The sequence below is a fragment of the Agrilus planipennis genome, unplaced genomic scaffold (genome assembly GCF_000699045.2).
Source record: "Agrilus planipennis isolate EAB-ADULT unplaced genomic scaffold, Apla_2.0 scaffold187, whole genome shotgun sequence".
NCBI lineage: Eukaryota > Metazoa > Arthropoda > Insecta > Coleoptera > Buprestidae > Agrilus > Agrilus planipennis.
The window spans coordinates 615,178-629,310 of record NW_020442446.1 but is presented as its reverse complement, the minus strand read 5'-3'; the positions used below and the strand labels follow the sequence as shown (position 1 = coordinate 629,310).

The 14,133-nt window shown below is 41.1% G+C and overlaps 1 protein-coding gene across 1 annotated transcript; it reads left to right on the top strand.

Moving 5' to 3' along the window:
* Positions 1 to 2,566: 2,566 nt before the first annotated feature.
* On the top strand, positions 2,567 to 5,927 carry LOC112906404. The gene is made up of 3 exons (XM_025980465.1): positions 2,567 to 3,093; positions 3,195 to 3,275; positions 3,368 to 5,927. Exons 1-3 carry the CDS (start codon positions 2,863 to 2,865, stop codon positions 5,579 to 5,581), a joined length of 2,526 nt encoding a protein of 841 aa, XP_025836250.1. The 5' UTR covers positions 2,567 to 2,862; the 3' UTR covers positions 5,582 to 5,927.
* The last annotated feature ends 8,206 nt before the right edge of the window (positions 5,928 to 14,133 follow it).

The window sequence follows — 14,133 nt, the reverse complement described above, 5'->3', positions numbered from 1 at the left end:
GGTAACCAAGGTTCTGAGACGGGACGGATACGAGGTATCGGATATCCCAGGATGTACACGATCAAGGCTGCGATATTCGGGAGTGACCGGGGTAGAAACCATGAGACTCTGGATCCGATTATCGCAGGAATAAGGGTTGTAAGTACCCTTATGAAGGGGCGCATTACGGATATGAACTTCAGAGGTAACGAGTGGCCAGTGTCAACAATCATGCGCGGTCACTCATAGCTTGCGTTAGGTAGGGGACGTTCATACGTGCGTTACCTTAGTCACTGGTATGCGCCGAACTAGGTGACAATTTAGTAGACCCACTTTTATTTAAATACTGTTATCTATATTGTACAATTGTTAACTAATTTTTTTTATTGAACTTGGCTAACTCTAATCTTTAATTTTGGAATAGGTTCAACCAGAAGGATAACTGATGCAAGAGCCCTGCTGCTAAGAATGTCGCAACTTACTGTCAGTAATTGTTGTCAAACTTTAGAGTCAAGGAACTCGAGCACTCCAAGTAGCCCTGTCAGGAGTTGCACTTCACTTTTTCCTCATTGAGCGAGGCGCTCGTCACTTTTCAGGAAGAGCCGTGTTAGGATAAACACTGTTGCTTATTATTATGCGCAATATCTGTAACAACGGTCGAGAGGGCAAGAGGCCCGGAAGGAGCGGGAATCGGAACGAGCACGGGCAGGCTCGGCAGCGGCATTGCAGATTAGATTGGCGGAAAAGAAATGTGCAAAGATTACCTGAAGAAGTTATTAGGTTATGTTATATGCTGTATGTGCTACATGTGTTGTTGTATTCCGAATTGCTGTTCTGTACAAAAATAAGACATTGTTCTAACATATTGAATTCGACAACATTCGGGCACCTAAAATAGAATATCTATTATAGTAATTATATCGTACTTAATGCAATAGAGAACATGCAGGTATAAAAATATAACCCATATACCTTTTTATAACGATCTTTAGCTAGTGTCATAAAATTAGGTACCCATATTTATTTATTAATTTTAATATTTAAAAAAACCGCTCAAGAATATGTCAGATTATGCTCGGTGCAGGGTTCCGTAGCCATCTCTACGTTCATCATCATAAGGTCGTCAGTCCTAAGACTGGTTGGACACGTGCCTCCACTCTTTCCTATCCTGAGCTAATCTTCGCATTTCCCTAAAACTAGAACATCCCACATCCGTGAATATCTGCAAACAGTAATCTAATCTAGGTCTACCTCTACCCCTCCTAACTTCCGTTTCTGCCTCTAATATGTCTCCGACTAGATCTTCATGCCTGAGGTGTATTTCTTATTGACATCCCTACGTTTGAAAATGTAAATATATGACGTGAAATAGCGCAACAGCAAAATAGCGTATCTACATGACACTTACGTCCTTTTGTTGAGAAGCGCAGTTTTTCAGCTGTAACTCAAAAACAGTACATCTAGCCATGCTGAAAATAATGTGAGTGTTATTGCATTTCCAGTAAATTGTCAATGGCCTCTCAGATATATCTAGAGAAGACAATGAAGCTTCAAGAAAAGCTTGCCAGATACATTGCGCTGCTACTAAATCAGTTTTCATTATATGTGTTCAACTTTACATTATTTCATGAGTCATAAAAAAGGTAAAATGTCTGTTATAAATGTTTTTTTACGCCTGCCCCCACCCCTTAACAAAATCCTAGATATGCCCTTGCTTAAATTGGTTAATTATTATTGGTATAATTGATAACTATATCTATATATATGTTACATATGTAACCTAGCCTGTATTATAATATTTAAGGGATAATTAAGTGACGTCAGTCAAATTCTTCAGTTTGAGTATAAAAGGGCCTAGACCAATGTAATTATAGTTAGTGTAGTCTTGAATTTTACAATAAACGGTAAACGAAGTATAACGTGTTTGTTTACTTAAGTAAGTGTTGCCGTAGGCTAACTCATTTGTGGAATAGAAGAAGTTAATANAAAGGGCCTAGACCAATGTAATTATCGTTAGTGTAGTCTTGAATTTTACAATAAACGGTAAACGAAGTATAACGTGTTTGTTTACTTAAGTAAGTGTTGCCGTAGGCTAACTCATTTGTGGAATAGAAGAAGTTAATATAACTTAAATAAGTGTTCTATTCTCATCTTAATCACTATAAATTGATAAATCTATGTGTTCATCGTAATCGATTGAACCAAGAACTAAAATGTTGTTGCGTGTGTGTAAAAGCAAGTCTGAAGACGTCTATAATCTTCTCCCGATCTTCCGCACGAAACAAAATTGGGCGACGAGGATGGGATCCGCTTAAGACAACCAGGTGATCATCAAATCAACACCACGTCTGCAGAAACAAAGCAATCAGCGCGAGCATCAGAAGCCGAGGAAAACAGGACCTGCAGAGCATCGCCGAGGCGCACTTCAATGCACCACATCTGGACAGCTGTTACGCTACTGTAAGTGCCTTGTTGTTCATTACTAAGGGAGCGTTCAAGTATTACGTAACGCAATTTGGGGGGGCGGGGGGTCTCGTAAAACGTTACGATGCGTTACACGGGCGGGAGGGGGTCCTTCTTACAACACGTTACGTAACATTATTTCTTTTTTTATATAAAAAAATAGGGAAATAAAACTCCCAAATTGGCAACCCTTTTCGTTTACGTTTTACGGGGAATCTCTCGATTGTATTAGTCTGGTCGCCATTTTTAATTTGTTCTCGCATGTTGGTAAACCTTTTCGTTTATATTTCACGGGGAATCCCTAGATTGTATTGTACGTCATTTAATGTTGTTTTTGTTGTCAGTATTCGTTAGTGTTTATGCAGAAGCAAATTGCTGTAGTCGCTGTTATTAAAGTGAGTTCATAGTGTTCATACTGTAATGTCCTCAAAAGAAGGAGATTTGTATTATCAGCTGTTCTTGGCCTATAAAGGCTCTCATGCTGACTTGCCAGCGCAAGTATGTCAAAAAAATGCCAATGAAATTTGGAAAACGGCTAAAGAAAAACTAAAAAACAAAGAAAAGTTTATAGAACATATAAATGATGTTATACGAGAGTTGAAGGTGAAGGCCACGAAGAAGAAAGCAACAATGCTTAGTTATTTTACACAAGTAAGTTTACTACTAAAATGTAATAATGACATAAGTATTATATTTAGTCCAAACCTTGATTTTTCATAAAAGAACTGGTCATAAGTATTTTATATTTCTAGCTACCTATGCAAACATCAAGCACGCCAGCAACACTATGGCCCAATGCTCCCTCGACTTCGCGTGCTCCTCAACAAAAACAGGTGCATCTGCTTATATGTGTTGTATATTATGTTCTTTTTTATCGCATGTGTCAATAATACCTATTCTTAATTAATTTTCTCTTGGTCTATAGGATTCGAATGTTGTAGCTTCATCCACGTGTTCATCTCTCATGGAATCGATTGTCGCAGTCGCTGGACATGAAAGCACTGCCGTCAAACGAAAGATGAGCGATATCCACGAGGAGCAAAGTCAGAATACTGATGGGGAAACTGTGGAGACATCGTCTACGGAACCAGACAAGACTTTGGTTGATTCGGTCATCACTAAAAATGTTCCAAGCAAACCGGCTCAAGAAACTCTTATGAAGAAAATTGGTCTACTGCAACAAAAAATAAATGTTCTCACTGAAGCAAGGGACACTGGTATAGCCAAAGATGATGTTCATGACGAAATAAAAAAGCTACGCAAAGAGTTGAAAGAAGAAGAGAAATGTTTGAAGAAAAAAAGAGACTCTGCTAAGCGTGCAAAAAAATTTCGAGCCAAAGAAAAACTGGAGAAAACTGAACGTCAGAGAAACAATCCTGCTGCAGCACAACCTCGAACTGGCCCTGGACAGCCCTCTTTAGTTGACTCGCAACCTGCTCTCCTAGAGACCATAATTAATATTGCCATTCATGGCAGCGCTGCTGATGAACGCCGCCGAACAGAGATGATTAGGAGTTGTCTCACTCTGTCCGACCTGCATGAAAGGCTGTTGTTAATGGGATTCCAAATTTCTCGAAGCGGCACATATCTTCATTTACTCCCACGCGTTTCTAACACACAAGAGGGAAGAAGACACGTACGTACTGTACCCGTAAAGTTAGCAAGACCACAGACCGAGATGCACAAAAAACACGAGGACGGGGAATTTTGCACTGCTACAATCAGGTCATTGGAATCTCTCGCTTCGCTTCTGGGACCGCAGCAAGTATTCGTTCTCTCACAAGACGATAAGGCACGTGTACCGATAGGTTTACCGGCAGTAAAAAGTCAGAGCCCTCTTTTAATGCATATGGAATACAGAATACTTTTACCTGATCATGACTGGGTCGTGGCAGAGCGGCACAAACTTATTCCTTCTGTATACGCCGGCGTCAACGTAGAACCTAACAATTTCGGTAGGGAAGAAGCTGTTGGGTACAGCGGGCCGACACACATATCCATAAGGAGCGGGAAACACTCATCCTCCACAGCGAACACCCACGCTTATGATTTCGAATCACTTTTATCAATACCTTCATTCAAATCCTTAATGATGACAGAATCGAACACCGTGAAGCCAGTAATCATCATCTTTGTAGATGGTGGGCCGGACGAAAACCCGCGTTATCGCAAAGTCAAGAACTTTGCGATTGAACACTTTAAAAAATACAACCTGGACGCCCTGTTTATAGCGACTAATGCTCCTGGGCGGAGCGCATATAACCGAGTTGAGCGTCGCATGGCTCCCCTCAGCAAACGACTGGCAGGCGTCATTTTGCCTCATGAACATTTTGGTTCTCATCTCGACGACAAAGGAATGACTACGGATGATGATTTGGAAAAACGCAATTTTCAGCACGCTGGGGAAACACTTGCAGAAGTGTGGAGAGAAATGAAAATTGATAATTATGACGTTTCGGCGGAGTATAGACAGCCCGAAGATAGCATGCAGGATCCAGCAGAACCAAATCTGGCGTGGTATAGCGTTCACGTCCGTGAATCGCAATATTTCTTACAGGTTATAAAATGCGCAGATGAATCCTGCTGTTCACCACCGAGAAGTGCATTGAAATCTGTGTTTACGGATACTTTCATGCCGCCACCTTGCCCAATACTTCAAACCCCAAGCAAGCTCGTAGTACCCAGTTTGTTAGACAAAGGAAAATCCAAGTTTTCGCCACTTCTTGTAAGGTTGTCCGTTAATCTGTCACCTCCTCTAGAAGGGTTTAAGCAGATGCCTTACGATTTCTTTTGTCCATCTGTACAATCCGACCTAAAGAAAAAAGTATGTCCAACCTGTGGGATCTATTTCACATCTCACAGGAGTGTTCAAATGCACTGTCGTTACGTGCATGGCAAGACTGTCCAAGACCATTGTGAAACTAGAGTACGGCCACAGCGCCTTGCTGCCAGAAGGGCAAATGAGCTTCTCTGCATTGTGCGTCGTTATGAAACATCGTCTGAGGATGCTGACTGGCTCGACGAAGACGAAGTTGATGCAAGTGGCTTAACAATTCCAGAACCGTCTTCGTCTGCACTCCAGGTGCCAGTGATGAAAGAATCTGAGTGGCTAGCAAACCCGTGGACAGAGGAGCAGTAATTTCAATCGAATTGTTTTTATAGACCTACTTAGATACTTGGTTAATAGTTGATTATTTTTTAATTTTGTTAAGAATACGATTTTATTTCGAGTAAAATGTTTAATTTCAGTTGGGTTTCTGTTTATAATTGCATTGCCAAAGGTTAAAATAAATATGTTATTTTATTTGAAGAATTTATTAGTAAAAAAGCTAAAATACTTAGGAGAATGAAGGAGAAAAACAATTGTGTTTTGTAAAGCCAAAAATTTATAAAAAAATAAACAAAATACGCAGGTGTTGCGAATTAAAAATCTCTTGTTTTATTATAAGGCAATTAAAACTATACGAAGGATAAAAACTATAACAACTTTTTGCGACTTCAGGGTAAAAATGATGACTTGAGTGTTACGTAACCTTTAGAGAGGGGGGTGGGGGGGGTACAGAAAAACGTTACGGAGCGTTACAGTGGGGGGAGGGGGGGTCAAAAATCTTCAAAAATTGCGTTACGTAATACTTGAACGCTCCCAAACCAGTTGGTTAGCACTTTCACCCCTTCCTCTATCAGGGTGGAGATTATGTTATAAATAGGCCGACACACTCATAATGAGACAACATCAAAAAAGAAGAGAAAGACAACAAAATTAAGAACAATTAAGACAACACCCGACAACAATTAGTAGCATCAGTGTATCAAGTTCAGGGTCTTCAATATATGTACATAAATTTGTAGTAATAACTGTATATTTGTAAATAAATTTACTAAGTGCAGTTATTCGTGTTATTCATCACTGAGGTAAATTATTTGCACTTACAATCCTTCCAAAAATTNCTCGTCGGGCCTCCCGTACTCAGGCTCCCCTCGATCTGGTTGAGGACCTTCGGGAAACCACACCTTCAGGAGGAGCTCGGTACTCTCTCTCCAGGTTCGGCCGACTTCGTCGTCTACCCTGATCTCTCCTAGCGCTACGCTCTTGTTTTTCCCGCGGCAGATCTTGTAGACCTGTCCCGACGGATCGCGGTTGCCCTCTACCTTGACGAACTCCCGCCAACTCTTTTCCTTTTCGGTTCTCACATGCCCTCTCTGTAGGCCCTTTGCAGGACCTCCACGTCCGGATCTCCTCTCCTTCGTGCTCTCTGTACTCGTTTCCTCCAACGCCTCAGGGCATTCCTTTGGTTTCGGAGGTCGTTCGTCCACCAGGGAGGTATTGCCCTCGTAGGCTGCCTGGCTCTTCTCAATACCTGGTCATTCGCGTCCACCACCCATCCATGCAGCCGAGCAACCATCTCGCCGAGGGGCAGCCTCTCGAAGTCAGCCATAGGACTGACCCTTTGAAGCACCGCCTCCTCCCAGTCGGCCCAACAGGCTTCCCTGATGGACCACGTTGGAAGAGCGGACGGCTCTCCGGTGGTAATGTTGGCTGCACACTCAGTGATCTCAATCAGGATGGGATTGTGATCGCTAGAGGACCAGGTTGGTTCTATTCTCCATGCGACATTTCCGTGCAGCCCCCTTGCGAGGGTGACGTCAATGTCGCTCTCCCCTACGGCCGTCTCGTATGTGGACGATTCCGACCGTACGTTTAGAACCTCTAACTCATTGGCCAGGATCACTTGTTCCAGGCTCTCCCCTCTCGGAACTTTTGCACTTCGGCCTGTCATGCCCTTGCTGTGCCACATATGCGACTCAGCGTTGGCGTCAAGGCCGATCAGCAGCGCTCTCCGCCTGCTTCTCTCCACGACCCGCTCGATACTCCGTATGCTGTCCTCAATATCGCCAGCGAACTGACAATATTGGGAACAGACATACAACTCACCGAACGGTCCGCTCAGGTAGGCAAGCGCTTCACACCTGGTCAGGTCTTGGCTTAGATCGACTACGTCGACCTCGGAGCTGTCTATCACCACAACCGCGTTGGGATCTTCTCCACCCTGCTTTCCCACAATCACCATCCCCGAGGGCAGTCCTCGGACGCCGCCGTCCACGGCATATGGCTCTTGTAGCAAGGCAACACTAATCCCGTTCTCACACATAAGCACACCGACTTCGCACATGACCACATAGGATCTCCTACAGTTCATCTGGAGAACTCTTATGGTCGTGTTCGCCATCACGCATATCGACTTGCTCTATCCTGCACTGCCATTTTGAATACAGGGCAGGATCTCGCCTTGGTCAGGTGACCGTGCGGCAATTTCCGTGCCCGACAGTTCACACAGCTAATCGGCCTGTCGCAGGCCGATCATCCCCGATACGCCTTATCCTCTCCAGCTCTCGTGCCCTGAGGTCCTTGCGAGCTCCCGCCGTCACCGGCAGTCCTGCGCTCTGAGGCTCCTCGGGTCTCTTGGGCTCACTCTTGGGCCCCTCTGCGACCGACTCCTTCGATATCGGGACCCTCTCTACCCTGATGACCAGGCTCTTAGCGGATCCGGCTCGTCGACCTTGGTCGCAGCCCCTTTGCCGCCCTTCGCCTTCCTAGCGGGGTGCGGCTTAGTTGCCTTAGAGACCTTCGCCTCCTCAGCAGCCACCCCTGTCTTGTTCCCACCCTTGGCCTTGGCCTTGGGTTTTCCTACTCTCACCCACGGCCCGTACTCCTCCTCGGAGGATTCAGACACGTGGGTCTTTCTCACTACCCCTTCAGCCAAGCTTTGAGCTCTCGCTCTTAGCCTGGTGCGGGGAGCACCACCCGATAGCCGTCTCGACTCCTCACCCTTGCCTGCCCGCTTGACCAGGTCTCCACCATCCCCACGGCGGGTCTGTGGCCTCGCATCACCACTTCTCACAGGCTCGGGCTTACCAGCGTCCGGCTTGTCTACAGCGTCAGACTCGCCATCAGATGAACGAGCCCTTCGCTGGCCGGTAGCTCTGCCAGACACCCCACACCGGCGTAGGGATGCCTCACTCTCACTTGATGTTTCAGCGCAGTTGCTTGATAACGACCGGGCGGGGACCTGCCCTGAAACCCCCATCCCTGCCGGCTCTGCCCTATCCGAAGGGGCTGAAGCAGTAACCTTCAAATACTCTGTTTCCATTTTCATTGCAAATTTTGGTGGTAGTTCTTAGCGCATATCAAGCCTCTTTAAGGGATCTCCAGCAAGCTAAGATTTTCAGATGTAATACTTCCATAATAAGGTAAGATAGAATAGATATAGCCTGTTTCAGAATCTGCCATTGCATATATTCTTATACCCCATTTTGTTGGCTTAATGGGGTTGTAGGTAATGAAATAAATTTTTCCTTTAAATTTCACAATGGATTCGTCTACACAAATATTTTGACCTGGAATAGTGTTCAGAAAATTTTGAATCTAAATAGTCTAAAAACATGCTGGCTTGTTGTAAACGAGTTTTAAGATTTTTGCTTCCCGAATCAGGTGTTTTTAAGTGGAGCATCCAAAATATTTGATTAAATCGAGCTCTTCTAAATACATCAGAAAAAAAACAGGCATTGTACCCATATTTAAGAAAAATTCAATGAAAGCCCAAAATTCATCTTTATTTACATCATGCCATGTTTGCCATATAGAGTCTTTAGATATATTATTTGAATTCAACGCCGATTTTGCATAGTTATTTGTTTCTTTTATTATTTCCTCAACAAGCTGTTCTGAGAAAAATAGTTTGAAAGATTGAATCAGTTCAAAAATATTAGAGGGAATTTGGGGGCCTGTTACTTTTGATACTATTGAAAAATTTACTCTTTTGGGCATTAATTTCATTCTCTACAATACTGACCCAATCATCTTCTTCGGAGGAGATACTTAAATTATCATCGGTGTCACTTTTCGCCTTCGATGAACTATTATATCGCTGCTATCACTATCACTATTTATATCTTCATTTATATCATTAATTTCAGCTAAATTGTCGCTGTATAAGTTAAATTCGAATTCATCTTCACTTTCGGAGAATTCATCAATTGTATTAATATTATCTTCCATTTAGAGGATAAATATAGAAAAAATGATCGCTTCAGCTGGGTAAAGGTGGGTGACGCAGGCGCAAAATATAACTGAAATATATCTAAAAAAACGAATTTCTAACAATAAAAGGTTACCTTCAAGTTTTAAAATTTACAAAATGAGGAACACACTCAATTGGTGGATAAAGTCAACTTTCACATTGCACATATTTCTCACTAAGAGATTTGCATACAAATCTTTAGCATTGGTTGCAAGTAACTATCGTTTTGTTATTTTTGTGTGCGCTGCATATATGACATCGACCGCATCAAGTTTGGTTTAGTCCAACAAGAACGTCAACGGGAGTTTTATACGATAATAGAAATTCTTTGATGTCATTGGGAAGAGTTTCATGAGATAATTCTTCATGAGGGATAGACCTAGATCTGTCAAATACTTCCTTCTTCTTGGCGGCGTAATCATAGGTTTGGTGCGATTGAAAATAACTGCGGAGTTGATTCCCCGCAATATCCAAGATTCTGAAAAAAAATGGGAGAGACTATCTTCGTGTAGTCCTTTGCGTTATATATAGGAAGCGTATTTTTGGTCGACTGTATCAACGCCAGTTTTGGTTCTATTATAATGTAATATAATTTCTTCTTTAGGTATTTGAAATTTCATCAATTTGATCATTGTCTGCAACAAAATCACAGCCTTAGTTTTTTATTAGCATAAGATACTAATGTAACATCAGATTGGAATCCAAACAGAGAGGATCCAACTGCACGCGACTTGTTTGGGAGGAACTAAGGTGGGATTTGTCTTTTGTTTTTTTTTACTGTACCAGTCAAAGTGAGATCATTTTATAACAGATATTTCCCTAATTTGTAACTCGTGTAATAAATGTCTGTTGTCATTTCTTTTGGTGTCTTTTAGTACCTCTACTAGTCTCTGCACGATGTCGAATGGTTTGTTAGATGTTTTGTAGGGTCCCTCACATTGTATTCCATAATATATATCAAAATTTCATGTGTAATATGTTCTACTATCACAAAGAGCATATAATTTTATTCCATATTTAGCGGGTTTTTGTGCCATAAATCGTATGGATGTAGCATTTCATCAATTGTTACAAACTCTCCCAAACTATAATTACGCATGCAATTTTTCACAAAATCATCAAATATTTATTGTTCTCACCGCTGTTAATTTGTCAGATTTCTCGTGTTCTTTTCTCACTCTGAAGTCGTCAAAACCAAGAGCACGGAAAATAAATAAAAATCTTCTATAACTAAATGAAGCTCTTAACAAAATTATTCCCGTCCCATCTTTAGACCAAAGTTCTTCAACATTTATGTCGTTCCCTTTCTTCACGGAGATAATATAAAGTGCTTCAAATAAGGCCAGAATTTCGTTGGAAGAAGTTAATTTCCAGTCTCCATCTTTTTGATACGTAGTGTTTGCACGTCTATATTCTATGTATACATTAGTACATAACACATATGATGAATCATATTGATTTTGACACATTTTGTGCAGCACCGTTTAGTCCTAGTAATACTTTGACCCTGGTTTTGTTACTACAACTTATAGGAGTATTCATCCAAATTGTCTTTACATCTTTTCCAATATGAAAATGATCATCATGATAAGGCTGCAACAATGGTTTGATATCTCCGACAAATTCATCAGCACTTTGCTCTGATTCACTGCCGTGCCGCTGATTTTCAACGACTTCTTCTTCTCTACTTTCACTGTCGAAGTCAGCAATACCGTCATCGCTATCAGATACATTTTCCGCGAATCATTGCAACTCATCAGTCAGTGGTCTTTTAGAGGCTCCTCTATGCCTAAAATATCATAATTGTGTTGTATGCTCAATAATATTTCCAAAAATGCAATATATTAAAAATTTTTTTTCATAATTTACATTTAAGCAGCTTTAGATATTATAATAAATTTAAAAAAATACAACTGCGCCATTTAAAAGTTGGTCTGTGTTCTGCCGGAGCTGTCTGCGACGCGCTGATGAGATCCAAAAAGATCGACATCGCGATCCGCGTCTGGCAGTTTCGACAGAATACAGACCANTTTTCATTTTGGTCGATGTTATTTTCATCTAATTGTGAGTCAGTACAGTCGTCAGGTTCATAGGACGTATCGGTATCAAGAGGTTGGACGGGTAGGTAAGCATTTCCGTATTCGTCATAAACATATGGGTCTTGTTCAACATTTGTCAATTCCTCAACTAAGAAATTGGGTCGTTGTTGGTTTTGGAAATTATTAGGTCTTGATTGATTTTGGAAATTATTGGGTCGTCTAAATTGAGAGACGGTTCTCATTGAAACGTCGCCAGTATTAGGTCTTTGAAAATTGTTTCGAGGAGTATTCCTTTGTTGTTGTTGTTGGAATACCGGGTGAGGCTTAGGCGCAATGAAAGGTTTGAAGGGAGTATTTCTGTTTAATAAAGGAAATTGTTGTCTAGGAATTTGTTGAAAGGTTTGAGGGTTGGTGAAGGGTTGTCTTTGCATTGGACTGAAATTTTGTCGAGGTGCAAAGTAATTTGTCTGTGGATGTTGTTTGTGTGTGGTGGTATTGTGTGGGTGTGGCTTTTTGGAAGTACCTGCCATTTGCCTATATATTTCCAATTTCTTGTTTTCATTGTCTAATTCTTTGCAATAATTGAGTGCCTGAGATAATGAAAGGGGTCGTCTTATTTTTAAATCTGAATAATAGGGTTCACCTACAGATAATTTAAAAATATTAAGGGCCTCTTTCTTATAGTGACTCATTAATGCATTTTGGATTGGGTCACCTTCAAAAACACCTGCTAATTTAGTTAAAATAACCTGAATTTTGTCGTAAAAATCCTCAACAGTTTCGTTAGGTTTTCTAACGCAAGAAATTAATTGATTGAATAACAAATCTTCATTTTCTGGTGACTTAAATTTTGTGGTGATTAAAGCTTTTAATGTAGACCAATCACTTGGCCTTTCTACTAAATATGCAGATTCTGCTCTGCCGGTTAGTTTACTAACAATGTGTCGAAATTTCAAATTTCTATAGGCCGGAGTTGTGGTAGAGACATTAGCGTCAAAATTATCACAATCCGAAATGAACCTATCTACTTTTTCGGGAGAACCATCAAATGGAGCGATGATTTCACCAAAAGCCTTGATTAATTTCAAAAATTCGTCGAGTGATGCCATGCCGTGCAATAATTAAAACGGAAAAGGGGAAAATAGTATAAAAACAGGAGATACAGCAATTGTACTCACGTTTTAAAATCCTCCCAATACTCCTGATCCTTTAGTGGAACGTTTCGTCAGGAATTGTCCAGTCGAAGGTGAAGGACTTTTCAGATGATGAAATGATGTTCCAGGGGTCGGAAGTCTTTTCCAAGGGTGTTTGTTCCTGATGTGGATAGAGACGTCGCAGAAGTTGAAACTCTGAGGTGTTTGGGATGAAATTTGTTGATTTCCACCTTCTCTATCCTGTTCCGGGCAGCGCCAGTTAAAACGTACGATGTTCGAATGGAGTTTTTAAAAACTTTGTTTTAACACATTTATTTGGTTCGGTTTTCAGGAACCTGGATTACACTTTATTTTATCTTAACTATTACACAAAAATGATGGCAAATGAACAACTAGCATAGGTTTGACCTATAAAGTAGACTGTTGAATGAATGAGAAAATTGTGAGCTTATATACTAATTAGATGTGTCATGGCCGGTGGTATAATTCATAGGTCGCTGGATGTAACTCCTCCTCCCTTAGGATAAAAGACGTCCTCGTCTTCAAACGATTATAGGACAAGGGTGTGCTGGAGATTTTTTCAATTCTTTGTTCTTTGTTGTTTGTTGTTCTTGACCATTTTCTTCATTGGCACGGTGTCGGTTCTTCTTGAGCAGAACAGACCTTATCCGTCCCTTGAGACACAAGGTAGCGATTAGGGTGGTCAATATCACGAACGAGAGGGTCGTGATGGCAGCGTGTGAAGCGAAGGTCAACTGCTGTAGATGGACCGGAGTTTTCTCGATCTTTTGCAGCAGTGTTGCTATTTCTCGATGGTCTTGGGGGTAGTTGCTGAGTTTGAGAAGCCCTTCCTTTGGAGTTTGTAGGGTAACCATTCCAAACTGGACTTCTTCTTTTCTTATTGATGTAGTTTCTTTTTCGAATAATTGTTGATTTATGATTGTTATTTTGTCATAATTAATTAGGTAGGAGCCGCAGCCATATTGTTTGTTATCAATGATCCAACTGTTAGTCGTGGTCATCAGCAGGGTTCCGTTCCGTAACGCCTGGATTTCTTCATAATTTTGAATGTAGATGGTGGGAGACATGGACAATTCTGTGACATTTGTCTTAATTTGATTAGAACAGTAATATTGGTTTTTATCTACGACAGCACAATTGCTATACCATAGGATAAGGGTTTCATATTTGAGCATAAAAACAGAGGGTATTAAAAGGATAGTATTTTCTTTTATTAAGGGATGGATTTTGTTTAATTTGAATCGAATAGGTTTTACAATAGGAAAGCTGATAATACACAACACAGTATCATTTGACAAGATAACGGTTTGTTTGTTAAACTTTAATTGATTTAATGGTTCTTCTTCATCGGTAGACAGTAGTTGGCTTTTTGAATAAATTTCTTGAAGATGTTTAATC

Excerpts from the sequence above, each read along its gene's own strand:
- LOC112906404 (XM_025980465.1), top strand. The coding sequence starts at position 2,863 with ATGTCCTCAAAAGAAGGAGATTTGTATTATCAGCTGTTCTTGGCCTAT. Across the intron at positions 3,094-3,194 it reads TGCTTAGTTATTTTACACAA|CTACCTATGCAAACATCAAG; the intron begins GTAAGTTTACTA and ends TTATATTTCTAG. Across the intron at positions 3,276-3,367 it reads GTGCTCCTCAACAAAAACAG|GATTCGAATGTTGTAGCTTC; the intron begins GTGCATCTGCTT and ends CTTGGTCTATAG.